General features: G+C 38.9%; 1 protein-coding gene across 1 annotated transcript; it reads right to left on the bottom strand.

Moving 5' to 3' along the window:
* Positions 1–1,315: 1,315 nt before the first annotated feature.
* FAM43B (family with sequence similarity 43 member B) lies at positions 1,316–2,792 on the bottom strand. Its single transcript, XM_053689860.1, has one exon. It carries the CDS (start codon positions 2,733–2,735, stop codon positions 1,779–1,781), a length of 957 nt encoding a protein of 318 aa, XP_053545835.1. The 5' UTR covers positions 2,736–2,792; the 3' UTR covers positions 1,316–1,778.
* Between the last annotated feature and the right edge of the window lie 12,183 nt (positions 2,793–14,975).

Here is a 14,975-nt window from a genome sequence, read left to right as displayed (position 1 = left end):
AAAAAAAAAATATTAACATCTCACCGTGTTTACTGTCACTTTAAGCAGATAGAGCAAGTTATTTATTATTTATTTACAAGACATTAAAGGGACAATAAACACCTGATACAAGACATTTCTGTTCTGTTTCTATAGAATAACATTTCAGCCAAGTCTTAACATTTTAAAAACAAATTACAATCCTTTTTTAGTGCAATTAGTTTTCAATATCCAAATTCTAGCCACCATTTGCTTTATTTGGTGGAGCTAATTTGGGCTTTAGTCTGCAGTCAACAAGGCTATAGCCACAGCCTTAAAGTTAGTTCAAATGTATTGTTTTGCAGTTGTTATCTGATAAACGCCAATTATATACACATATGTAGCAAGTTTAGCCTTGATTTAGATGTACATTACCTGAATATATTGCAAAGTTGTTTCATTACACATAACGTGCTGCTCCTGTCCTCTGGAACTCTCTACCCCGCTCCATTAGACTGTCTCCAACCTTGTATAGCTTCAGACGCTCCTTGAAAACTCACCTATTCAGAGAGGCTTACCATCTCTCCTCCATCCCGCATTCCGAACCAAACTAATACATGACCTGCCTGACTCCCTGCTGCAACTACAACTGATGTAACAAGCTACCCCAACCTTATGTCTCTGCACCCTAAACCTATAGACTGTGAGCTCTCCGGAGCAGGGCCTTCTTCCTCCTGTACTAGATTTGTTTAGTTTGTTATGTTTTGTATTTTATCACAAATCCTTGTCATTGTATACCCCTATCATTGTACCCAGCGCTACAGAATTTTGTGGCGCTATACAAATAAATGATAATAATAATAATAATATAAATGTCTCAAGGTGTTTACTGTTTAATATTAAAAGAAATAAAAGTATAAACATTTGATATATGGACAATACCATGATCAAAGTGCAATGTCAGAAGAGGTAAAATAAGATCTGCTTATGTTTATGATATTATAGTTTACTAATTTTACAATTATTTTTATTACTTCTTTGCTGTACCATTATCTTGAAATTTATTTTTCTTTATTACACTTGCCAAGATACCTTTTGTTATGGAAATAAATGTCATGTTTTGTCACCTTTCTTCTGTTCTTCTTTGCATGCCCCAAATACTGGCAGAATCAGTGCCAGCCCAAAACATTGCAATAGAGAATTGTTTTTCATTTTATGAACACATGTCCAGTCCTGTTATGGATAAAATAAGGAACAATCTGACCTCATTTTGGCTCAACATAAAGTAGGCTGCCAAAACCTTCTGTCACAGGCAATTACTATTAATAATAACATCAGAGGTTTAAGCAAATTTGCAGATACCTGACTATTAATGGCTGTATAATATATAAAAAAAAGTTGTTATCAAGGTGCCAACTGTTGAAAAACACTTATAATTGTAAATAACATGCAGTGTCTGTAAAATATTTGCTTGAAGTCATCTGCTATATTAGAAAAAAAGGTTTTGCACACAACAATTATTAGCAAATCCTGCAAGTATCATACCTGTTTATTTTCATTACTTAGCAAAGGAATACACCTGCCATTAGGATACTGCTTTTACAAATTGTGTAGTTCTCTATAAATTAAAATATATCAGTATTGGTTTCACACATAATAAACTATAAGAGTATAGCTTTGTCTTTACTGTCCTTGAGATCCAATCTTACAAGTCTGCTGGTTGGTAAAGATCTCTTCTATATAAATAGTTGACTGCAACCTATTCCCTGGAGCAGAAACATTTGTAGCTATTCCAGTGCTTGGGGTTGGGTACAAACCACTTAGCATATAGTCCTCATTGGATACTTCCAGTCGAAAGGCTGTGTGGGACGGTTGTGTGAACAGCTGAGAGTGTTGGATAAAGCTCTTTGGATACTTAGCCTTCTAAGTTCCTGTGCCAGTTCCAAAATAGTGTCTTTATTTCCCTGTAAAGAATGTGTTACCATTTGATGAGATAATGATTGTTCAGCGCTATCTCCATCTTCCTCTTCCTCTAAGATGGAACAAAGTCTGGGGATACTTCTACTTCGTTCTCCTTGGGGTTGGTAGGAACACTTCCCATTGAGAAGCTTTCTCAGAGGAACCAAGGGGACCACATCCTGCCCCAAGAGCTCTTGCTGTCCTCTCCTGATGTCATTCTGCCTTTTCAGCCTTTTAAACTCATTGAAAGCAGCCAGAGAAGTCTGACAGAGGAGCAAAGCCATGTCTTTAGCCTTCTCAGATTTGGATACCAGCACAGCATGGCATCTGAGGACCACTGCCTTGTTCTTGACCTGGTGCCTGTAAACCCAGGAGAAGACCTTGGGGTTGTTAGAGTCAGCCACACAGTAGGTGATGCGGTGCAGGAGATAGGCATGGACTGGCTTCCTTGAGCTCCTGGTGCATGGTGTCATTCTGATCCCATAACTTCCCAATGACAGCTTCATTTTAGTGCTGCAACATCCGTACTCACTCTTCTCCCAAATCTTCTTCACTGAGTCCACAGTGCACCCCTCTCCTTTAGCCTGGAAAGTCACTGCATTGCCCAGGTACCACACAGTATGACAAGGATCTTGTTTGTTTAACTCTACTTTTTGCCTCCTGGTACTGAAGACCCTCCCCAAGCGCTCCAGAGGGACCTGAGGTAGGAGATCAGGACATGAGTTGATGAAGGAGGAGAGCAGAGATGGGTAACTCACAGGCTTCCTCTTCTTCTCTTTTTTAACTAGCACAAACTTGCTTTTCTTCCAAGGCAGCATGGTCACAGGTTTTCCAGCCAGCAGCCTCTCACCAAACCCCCTTCTCCCGATCTGCTATCCAGCTCTGGATGCTGCTGAATGTGAGAAAACTGAGGAGGAGACACATGGACCAGCCTATTCACTTGTCCCACCCCTTATAGATTCAGTACTGCCTGGATGAAATCACTCCTCACCCAGCACATTTATATCTGAGAGCAGGTGACGGAGCTGTGCCAGGTTATGCATCTGCCACTGTCTGTGTATAATCTTTTTATTGTATTTTTTAAGATAAATATTTGCTTTGCAATTTATTTATATAACTCTCTGTAGGCACACACGTGGTCTTATCTGTGTAAGTACACAACAACAAGGAAAAAAATGATTGCAATTTATTGTAGGCACTTGTACAACCTTTTACTGTGTTTAACCAATTGCCTGCCAAGCCATGAGGCTCCATACCTTTTTGTGAAAAAAAATATATATCAGCTTTGAAATCTATGTGACACCCTCCTTTACATACAATACATTTAAACTAAAGGCAAATATACTGAACCCTGGAGCAATTGTTTTCAGTTCAGAATAACCAATTTATTAGTAAGACATTTCTCTGATATTAGATGTTTGTAAGTTTGCAATTGAGCATAATTTCAGTGTTTTCTGTGTGTTATTCAAACACATTTCTAGTTTTGTTCCTGATACTGAATTTCCAAGTACTAACAGGTCCTCCAAACTAGCAAAAAAAAGGCAGAACAACCACATTTTCTATACTACACTTCCTTTTTCTGTGCTTTTTCAATAATAAAAAAAATATATATGTTTTAATCATTGTGAACTATCTTATACTTCAAACAATACAATGTTCTGATTTCAGTGAGGAACTGCAATTCATTTTTGCAAAATATATGTACTTTTACACTTGACCAAACTGGCTTACTACAGGGAATAAACATTTGCACAAATAAATTAGTACCCTTATTATTTATTTATTTTATTATTATTATTATTATTATTATTATTATTTTTTATTTTTTTTTAAATCCCCAAAATGTGCTTTATTTTTAATACTAAGGGCTAGATTAGTGAAGTGAGGCGCAAACAGTTTTGCGTTAGTGCAATCGAGTTTTTGCAAGCCATTTTCATAGCGTTGATATAATAAGTGGAGAAAAATCCCTTTACGCTTCAATCCTTACTGATTTCAGAGCTGTGGTTAACTCTTTTCCGAAACATAAAATTTGCACAAAAAATTTAAAAAATACATTACAAAGTACAAAAATACTCATATTAACACTGTCTGATAAAAAAAAAAAATATTGCACAAAAAAGGGCTCAAAGATTGGAGATCTCGGGTGTTAGAAAAAAAAAAAAAAAGGCAGGCAAAGGGCTTTAAAGGGACACAACCTAATTTTTTTTCTTTCGGGATTCAGATAGAGCATGCAAGTTTAAGCAACTTTCTAATTAATCTTATTATCAACTTTTCTTTGTTCTCTTGCTATCTTTATTTGAAAAAGAAGGCATCTAAGCTAAGGAGACAGCCAATTATTGGTTCATACTCTGGACAGCACTTGGTGGGTGAATGTATCTACCAATCAGCAAGAACAACCCAGGTTGTTCATCAAAAATGGGCCTGGCCGGCCCGGCATCTAAACTTACATTCTTGCTTTTCAAATAAAGATACCAGGAGAATGAAGACAATTTGATAATAGGATTAAATTAGAAAGTTATATAGTATATATATATATATATATATATATATATATATATATATATATATATATATATATATATATATATATATATATATATATATATATGTCTATACATGTGTTCATATATAATAATGTATTTATATGTGAATATATGTATTTACATTCATATATACACACATATAAAACATTAATATATATGTACACATATATAGACACATATATATATATATATATATATATATATATATATATATATATATATATATATATATACTAGTGGGAAAGCCTGCCCAGAGGGCAGTCTATTGTGGTGACGGAACCACCGAACCACCCTGCCATTTTCGGAAGGGCAGTCTATTGTGGTGACGGAACCTTACGCTTTCGCTGCATCCAGGTGGATTCTGAAAAAGGAAGGGTGGTGAAAGAATCCATCTAGGAGGATTCTTTCACCACCCCTTTTGCTCTCTCTCCCCCTCTCTTTTGCTCTCTCTCCCCCCTCTCTTTTGCTCTCTCTCCCCCTCTCTTATGCTCTCTCTCCCCCTCTCTTATGCTCTCCCTCTCCCCCTCTCTTTTGCACTCTCTCCCCTCTTCTTTGCTCTCTCTCCCCCCTCTCTTTTGCTCCCCCCCCCTCTCTTTTGCTCTCTCTCCCCTCTCATTTGCTCTCTCTCTCCCCTCTCATTTGCTCTCTCTCGCCCCCTCTCTTTTGCTCTCTCTCTCTCCCCCCTCTCTTTTGCTCTCCCCCCTCTCTTTTGCTCTCTCTCCCCTCTAGTATCTTGTTGTATACTACCGCTGACATTTTCAGACCAAGCATAAAAATAGGGTCACGAAGGTATGTGGTATTATGTCACTGGGTCTTGGGGAAAAAAGTTTGAAGAACCCTGATCTAGTGATTGCCCATTTAGGTTTCTTGTAGCTCTTGAAAAAAAGCATAAAGGAGATATTTATATAATTGTTCAGCTCAATGGGAATAGTTTGTAAGATCTATGGCTGTATCTTATGCCTACCAGACATTTTGTAAGGTTTTACTCTCAAACAAATAAAATATACCAAAACAGTTTTAATTAAAAAAAAAAGTAGAACAATATATATGGAGGAAAAGGGGAAATTGTAAGTAAAATAAAAGCATTTAAAAGATATTCAAGAGGGACTTACCATTGGAAACATTCAGAGAGAAGTCTAAAATATAAACAATATCATTATTTTTCACTTCATTTGGTTTCTGACAACTAACTATTGTTTTCCTCATGTTTAGAAAGCTTTGTCTGTCCTTAACCCAAGAGGCCATATGGTTGATTGTCAAATATTCACACAAACAACTGCAGAGCTATTGATTTAATGCCTTAATCCAGATGAAGGCTTGCTAAACACACAGCAAGCAACCATTTTGTAACATGCATGAACACACAGAATCTCCAAGCATTATGTATTATTATTATATCTGCACTGCTCAATCATATTCTTCAGTGGGTATAAATAAAAAGAATATATGGGTATACTCAGGGGCATAACTAGTCCTCTATGTAACAACGAAGTGAAATTTTGGAGCACTGAAACAAGCTTGTAGGTTAAAACTTGATACTTTTATTGGCAAATCGTTTAAAAACGTACAGGTTATAAAAAACCCTAGTAAAACCGTCACAGGAGGGTACAAGGAACAAAAGCAAAGGCTGACATGTTTCGGCAAGACCGCCGTACACTAAGCTTTGTGCCAGGAGTGAGCACGCTTGAGCTTAAAGGGACCTGCAGGGGAACGGTCTACAGTTCAGCTTTTTCCAGAGCCCCGGGTGAGCAGCACTGATCTACTTGCGGGAAGGATTAAAGGCTTTTCACTGCTACAGTTATCGGAAGTGGAACACAACGAGCCCAGTAGACATCCTTTGATGAATCGATTATCCATACAACTACCAGCAACCCGGGTGGGGGACTCGTGAGTAACTAGCAACAAGTGATCCTTTACACTCTATGAGGTCCATACAGAACTGTTAAATGCTATGCTATGTTATGTTATGTTACATTACACAGTTACCCCTTTAAGAAACAGTATCTGACACGTGGGAAGGTGTTATAGATACACTGGATTTTAGCGGACTGTAAATTGAGACACAGTACAGAACTACGGTAGTACACCCTAATATATGTTCTGAACTACCATTCACAAGGGTTATTTACTCAATGGCCTGTAAGACATGTACGTAAATGTACAGTTATATTTGGATATGCATGTACGGTAGTGATTGTCTGTGTACCCTAAATTGATTCTTGCAATAGCATATTTAAGTATGCACATCTGACCGTGATTTTTGGGAGATTCTTTTCCCACTTTTTGCGACACAACTAGTCCTCACTGCTCCCCAGATTAAAGGCTGCAGTGGGGCCCCCTAATTTAACAGCTCCCTTCCTGTCTGCCCAGCAGTCACATTGGAGCATGCAGAGCTACTTGTCTGTGATTTGGGGTTGTGTTTCCCCCTCAGTTAGTCTGCACCAGATTATATGCACTTGTGCATCCTTCCTGCATAAACATGGTAGCAACCTCTGAGACCTCTATAGTTATGCCCCTGAGCATATACCATCCAGGACAAAGAGGCAGAAAGTCCAGTTTCAGAAGCATTTACAATCAAAGTTGGAAAATCTTTGCCCTAAAGATCAAGTTCACAGTCTTCAGACCATATAAAAGAGCTTCTGACATTTTTGGGGGCAGTCAATTTGGAAACTACGTTCCTCCTGCTGAACTACTTTCCCTTTAAATATTCTGGTTTTACAAAGTAAAACTGTCAAGACAGTCCCCTAAACCTCCCAACCCTACCCATATTAAATATGATTGCACTAATGAAGCATTGACCGAACACAAACCCAGCTCCACCCCTGGTTCTGCTGACTTCCTCCATAGAGTACTGTGGCCCATTGACTTGGCCACCTGATACTGGTTACTAGGAAGTGTGATATATTTTGTCCAGTACTGGATTTACATGTTTAGTGCACATAAGAACTGGTTCTTCTGTAGCTCCTATGATTTTTCCCTTCACACGAGTCAATGATGACCCAGATATTTGGCTCCAAATTGCAAAATAACCCGTGGAGCCCAAGAGGTTAATCGTAACAATAACTCTAACCACAATACTGATATATTTATATCAGCACAAAGGTGGCTCTGACATTATTAGTGTAGCATTGTTTTTAATTAATTGCTTTGACCTGCAGTTTGATGTTCATCGGTTTCCATAGAAAGACCATTAATTTAGCCCCCTCTGAGCACCAGGGCAGGGTACAAATGGTTCTTTAAAAGACCATTAAATACAGTACATATACAGTAAATATAAGAGCATATTCTTTTTGCACTTGTATGTGCCTTTAAGGCTATATATTGCATTACATTTATTTTTTGAGACTTACTGGGGCATCATAGGTACGGGTGTGGTTGGGAAAGCCTTTGGTGTTAAAGCCCAAAGCCTGGTCTGGTGAAACCCTAAATCTTAAAAACAGCAATGATTTCTCCCTCCTGTGCAAAGATACATTTATAGTGAGTATATGCCTGTGGGAAAAATAATTCCTTCTTTTTGATATATATCAGTAAATGATTAACATATATGCATTATGTGCTTTGCAGGGGAATAGCTATCACTGTGTCCAGTTTTTCCTGGGGCTCAAGCCCCAGACTTTTAGAATCTTGACAGTATGTCTAGCTGTAAGAAATGCAAATGAGTACATATTAGAATATCTTTAAATACTCATTTCTAAAAACGACTAGCTTTAAAAATACATTTCCTGCATGCACTGGCACTATTTATATTCCAGTTTTAATCTAGACAAATACATAGAAACAAATGAATGTCTAATACAATCAGCATTTAAGGAGTCTATCAGCATTTGCTTTTACATCTTTTGCTCTGGCCTTGTGACCTACAAAATATTAGCACATTTCTCTAAATATCTTTCATTATGGAAAGCAACATGCTGTGAAAACAGGGAGGTTCCTATGCACCGCAGTGAAAGAACTGCATGCAACATATTCAATAATTCAACAAATTTTCCAAACAAAATTAATTTAAATGACACTTAGATGTCAGAAAACTTGCTATATATAACAACTGTGTTCAGTTTCTACGGTAACTAAAGTTCTAAAGATGATGTCAAATAAGGAACTTTAGAGGTTTCTATGGAAACCACCATGAGAGCAGTATTAATATAAAAATAAATACTTTCCAATTTCTTGATTTCTCTTTGACTTTATATTTTTTTTACATTAGTGAAAGCAAATGTGTTTTCTGATGAATGAATATCTGTATTTGATTTGTTTTCCACTTTGATACAGAGATATCTTTTTTTACATTATTTATGATTCAATAAATATGTTAATTTTTAAACAAAATATAATGATTATATTAGTGATAATATGGAACTTGATGCTAAAGATGTATCATATTTTGCATTTTCTATTTATATTCTCTAATGAATACAATTTCTTTACTTGGAAACAAATAAATGAATTCATTTTACAGAGAGACAATTCTAAAGTAAAGATAAATTGTTCTGTTTTGGTAGAGAAAAACACAAAAATAATTGCTCTAACAACTTTGAGCTTTTTTATTAATGCACTATTGCTTGAATATAACTATGTTAACTCCTGCAAAAGGGTTAAACACAAAGTTAAAAGGACAGTTTACCCTACATTTGTATGTGTTTATATGTATTTACAGACATAAACACATGTGTATACATATATAGACATATGTAGCCCTTTGCAGTCAAGTAGCTGAAAACACGAAAAACATATGTATGCAATATGCATTTTTTAAAGTGTTTAACTGTGTTTGTACTGTAAATATTTCACATTCCAGTGTTCTTCACATAAGTGAATATAATCAAAGTATTTTTAATAGATATTCCTATATATCTGTATATATCTATACCTATACCTATATATATATATATATATATATATATATATATATATATATATATATATATATATATATATATATATATATATAAAACATGGAAGGGAACTGCACTCCAAGACCGGACCAGGTACACATCCTGTGACTCAGCAACATCCAGCCCTGGGTGCTAAATAGCACTCCAAAAAGCTGTAATGTCACCAGAGCCACAGGCAGTTAACCCCAGTCCAGAATGGGTGCAAGAAACAAGGGGGATTACAAACAAAAAGTAATACAACACATAGAAACACCCAGCACTCACCAGCTAGCTCACAGCTAAGATAAAATCACAACTGGAAAGGTTAGTTACCGCATCTGGCCAAATGGGAAAGCTCAGGCACCACGTCAAGGTCCTTTCCACTGCCTGAGTCCCTAACACAGCCACACCATCATGCGAGCTCACAAAGCCAAACAGACTGAGAACAAAGAAGGGGTGCACAGGTGGATGTAATCACCCAGAGAAAATACAAAACATGGAAGGGAACTGCACTCCAAGACCAGACCAGGTACACATCCTGTGACTCAGCAACATCCAGCCCTGGGTGCTAAATAGCACTCCAAAAAAGCTGTGATGTCACCAGAGCCACAGGCAGTTAACCCCAGTCCGGAATGGGTGCAAGAAACAAGGGGGATTACAAACAAAAAGTAATACAACACATAGAAACACCCAGCACTTACCAGCTAGCTCACAGCTAAGATAAAATCACAACTGGAAAGGTTAGTTACCGCATCTGGCCAAATGGGAATGCTCAGGCACCATGTCAAGGTTCTTTCCACTGCCTATATCTACAGATAAGCCTGATGAAACAGCTTGTTGCTGAGAAACGCGTCGCTTGATTTTATCCTTTTAAGTAAAGTTTATAACTTTTATATAAAAACACTTGCTATCGTGTATTATTTGGATCTACCTTTGGTCCACTGGACTCTTGCTGATTGCCTCCTGTGGAAGCCTTGTCATAGTCTGTTGGGTGACTGTATTGATCCCTTCCTGCTTGAATAGCATCAATGGAGATGCTATAAAAATTGTGAGTATATATATATATACTATACATACTAGTGCTCCTTGGGTTAAGACTGTACTAGGCCATATAGGCACCTTGTGTCTTTTTGTATTTCCAACACAGAAGATCCTTCTCTATACCAAGAGGTCGGTCTGCTGGGTGACTGTCATAGATCCCAGACTGCTCCCACTGCACTAATTGGAGTGCTTCTCAGATTGTGAGTTTAATATAGTACAACTTGATCATTTATTTTGTGTGGTACAAACAATATTGGGCCATGTGGCGCATCTGTCTCTCTTCTCGTCTATAGATCATAATACGAATGAAACCCAATGCGCACAAAAAGTCTTCGTCTAGCGATGTTAACACATGAGCAGGAGCAATAAATAGCGCTCCATTCATAAACTAGCCTTTAATTTGTTCCCAGTGATCTATTTTATATGTATTACATTGTTTACAAATTGTTTATTTTGGCATTTGAAATAGCTGATGTTGCCTGTGGTATACCTACCTATACTGAAAGTTTATATACTTAAAGGGACACTGTACCCAAATTTTTTCTTTCTGGATTCAGATTGAGCATGACATTTTAAGCATCTTTCTAATTTACTCCTTTTATCAATTTTTCTTCATTCTCTTGGTATCTTTATTTGAAATGCAAGAATGTAAGTTTAGATGCCGGCCCATTTTTGTTGAACAACCTGGGTTGTCCTTGCTGATTGGTGGATAAATTCATTCACCAATAAAAAAAGTTGCTGCCCAGAGTACTGAATCCAAAACAAGCTTAGATGCCTTCTTTTTCAAATAAAGATAGCAAGAGAACGAAGAAAAATTGATAATAGGAGTAAGTTAGAAGGTTGCTTAAAATTGCATGCTCTTTCTGAATTACATAGAATATAGATTAGAGGACTGGCACTAGATATAGTGTGTAGAGGAATAAATGGATAATGAATCCGGTGCTACCCTTCAATATACATAAGTAAAGATAAACAGGTAAGAGAACCTAAGGTTAAGGGTTTAATATAGCACTCATTCCTACTAAAGTAATTTAAAAAACATAATTTATGCTTACCTGATAAATTTATTTCTCTTGTAGTGTATCCAGTCCACGGATCATCCATTACTTATGGGATATTAACTCCTCCCCAACAGGAAGTGCAAGAGGATTCACCCAGCAGAGCTGCTATATAGCTCCTCCCCTAACTGCCATTACCAGTCATTCGACCGAAAACATGCAGAGAAAGGAAAACCATAGGGTACAGTGGTGACTGTAGTTTAATGGAAAAATTACCTGCCTTAAAGTGACAGGGCGGGCCGAGGACTGGATACACTACAAGAGAAATAAATTTATCAGGTAAGCATAAATTATGTTTTCTCTTGTTAAGTGTATCCAGTCCACGGATCATCCATTACTTATGGGATACCAATACCAAAGCTAAAGTACACGGATGACGGGAGGGACAGGCAGGCTCTTTATACGGAAGGAACCACTGCCTGAAGAACCTTTCTCCCAAAAACAGCCTCCGAAGAAGCAAAAGTGTCAAATTTGTAAAATTTGGAAAAAGTATGAAGAGAAGACCAAGTTGCAGCCTTGCAAATCTGTTCAACAGAAGCCTCATTCTTAAAGGCCCAAGTGGAAGCCACAGCTCTAGTAGAATGTGCTGTAATTCTTTCAGGAGGCTGCTGTCCAGCAGTCTCATAGGCTAACCGTATTATGCTACGAAGCCAAAAGGAGAGAGAGGTAGCCGAAGCTTTTTGAACTCTCCTCTGACCAGAATAAACGACAAACAGGGAAGACGTTTGTCGAAAATCCTTAGTTGCCTGTAGATAAAATTTCAGGGCACGGACTACATCTAGATTGTGTAGCAGACGTTCCTTTTTCGAAGAAGGATTAGGACACAAAGATGTAACCACAATCTCTTGATTGATATTCCTGTTAGTGACCACCTTAGGTAGGAACCCAGGTTTAGTACGCAGAACTACCTTGTCTGAATGAAAAATCAGATAAGGAGAATCACAATGTAAGGCAGATAACTCAGAGACTCTTCGAGCCGAGGAAATCGCCATTAAAAACAGAACTTTCCAAGATAACAACTTGATATCAATGGAATGAAGGGGTTCAAACGGAACCCCCTGTAAAACATTAAGAACTAAGTTCAAACTCCATGGTGGAGCAACAGTTTTAAACACAGGCTTGATCCTAGCTAAAGCCTGACAAAAAGCTTGAACGTCCGGAACTTCTGACAGACGTTTGTGTAAAAGAATGGACAGAGCTGAAATCTGTCCCTTTAAGGAACTAGCGGATAAACCCTTTTCTAAACCTTCTTGTAGAAAAGACAATATCCTCGGAATCCTAACCTTACTCCATGAGTAACTCTTGGATTCGCACCAATATAAGTATTTGCGCCATATCTTATGGTAAATCTTTCTGGTAACAGGCTTCCTAGCCTGTATTAAGGTATCAATAACTGACTCAGAAAAACCACGTTTTGATAAAATCAAGCGTTCAATTTCCAAGCAGTCAGCTTCAGAGAAATTAGATTTTGATGTTTGAAGGGACCCTGGATCAGAAGGTCCTGTTTCAGAGGTAGCGACCAAGGTGGACAGGATGACATGTCCACTAGATCTGCATACCAAGTCCTGTTTGATTCTGGCAATCAATCGAGGAAGCATCGGGAAGGGTGGAAACACATAAGCCATCCCGAAGGTCCAAGGTGCTGTCAAAGCATCTATCAGAACCGCTCCCGGATCCCTGGATCTGGACCCGTAACGAGGAAGCTTGGCGTTCTGTCGAGACGCCATGAGATCTATCTCTGGTTTGCCCCAACGTCGAAGTATTTGGGCAAAGACCTCCGGATGAAGTTCCCACTCCCCCGGATGAAAAGTCTGACGACTTAAGAAATCCGCCTCCCAGTTCTCCACTCCCGGGATGTGGATTGCTGACAGGTGGCAAGAGTGAGACTCTGCCCAGCGAATTATCTTTGATACTTCCATCATTGCTAGGGAGCTTCTTGTCCCTCCCTGATGGTTGATGTAAGCTACAGTCGTGATGTTGTCCGACTGAAACCTGATGAACCCCCGAGTTGTTAACTGGGGCCAAGCCAGAAGGGCATTGAGAACTACTCTCAATTCCAGAATGTTAATTGGTAGGAGACTCTCCTCCTGATTCCATTGTCCCTGAGACTTCAGAGAATTTCAGACAGCGCCCCAACCTAGTAGGCTGGCGTCTGTTGTTACAATTGTCCAGTCCGGCCTGCTGAATGGCATCCCCCTGGACAGATGTGGTCGAGAAAGCCACCATAGAAGAGAATTTCTGGTCTCTTGATCCAGATTCAGAGTTGGGGACAAGTCTGAGTAATCCCCATTCCACTGACTTAGCATGCACAATTGCAGCGGTCTGAGATGTAGACGTGCAAAGGGTACTATGTCCATTGCTGCTACCATTAAGCCGATCACCTCCATGCATTGAGCTACTGACGGGTGTTGAATGGAATGAAGGACACGGCATACATTTTGAAGCTTTGTTAACCTGTCTTCTGTCAGGTAAATCTTCATTTCTACAGAATCTATAAGAGTCCCCAAGAAGGGAACTCTTGTGAGTGGAAAGAGAGAACTCTTCTTTTCGTTCACCTTCCATCCATGCGACCTTAGAAATTCCAGTACTAACTCTGTATGAGACTTGGCAGTTTGAAAGCTTGAAGCTTGTATCAGAATATCGTCTAGGTACGGAGCTACCGCAATTCCTCGCGGTCTTAGTACCGCCAGAAGAGCACACAGAACCTTTGTGAAGATTCTCGGAGCCGTAGCCAATCCGAATGGAAGAGCTACAAACTGGTAATGCCTGTCTAGAAAGGCAAACCTTAGATACCGGTAATGATCTTTGTGAATCGGTATGTGAAGGTAAGTATCCTTTAAATCCACTGTGGTCATGTACTGACCCTTTTGGATCATGGGTAAAATTGTCCGAATAGTTTCCATTTTGAACGATGGAACTCTTAGGAATTTGTTTAGGATCTTTAAATCCAAGATTGGCCTGAAAGTTCCCTCTTTTTTGGGAACCACAAACAGATTTGAGTAAAACCCTTTTCCTTGTTCCGACCGCGGAACCGGATGGATCACTCCCATTAATAAAAGATCTTGTACGCAGCGTAGAAACACCTCTTTCTTTATTTGGTTTGTTGACAACCTTGACAGATGAAATCTCCCTCTTGGGGGAGAGAATTTGAAGTCTAGAAAGTATCCCTGAGATATGATCTCTAACGCCCAGGGATCCTGGACATCTCTTGCCCAAGCCTGGGCGAAGAGAGAAAGTCTGCCCCCCACTAGATCCGTTCCCGGATCGGGGGCCCTCGATTCATGCTGTCTTAGGGGCAGCAGCAGGTTTCCTGGCCTGCTTGCCCTTGTTCCAGGACTGGTTAGGTCTCTAGCCTTGTCTGTAGCGAGCAACAGCTCCTTCCTGTTTTGGTGCAGAGGAAGTTAATGCTGCTCCTGCTTTGAAATTACGAAAGGAACGAAAATTAGACTGTCTAGCCTTAGGTTTGGCTCTGTCTTGAGGCAGGGCATGGCCTTTACCTCCTGTAATGTCAGCGATAATTTATTTCAACCCGGGCCCGAATAAGG

The sequence above is a fragment of the Bombina bombina genome, chromosome 8 (genome assembly GCF_027579735.1).
Source record: "Bombina bombina isolate aBomBom1 chromosome 8, aBomBom1.pri, whole genome shotgun sequence".
NCBI classification, from domain to species: Eukaryota; Metazoa; Chordata; class Amphibia; order Anura; family Bombinatoridae; genus Bombina; species Bombina bombina.
The sequence above is the reverse complement of the archived record's forward strand: the minus strand, read 5'-3'. Positions and strand labels throughout refer to the sequence as shown.

What these genes read in the sequence shown, in the direction of transcription:
- FAM43B (XM_053689860.1), bottom strand. Translation starts at nt 2,735, where the DNA reads ATGCTGCCTTGGAAGAAAAGCAAGTTTGTGCTAGTTAAAAAAGAGAAG.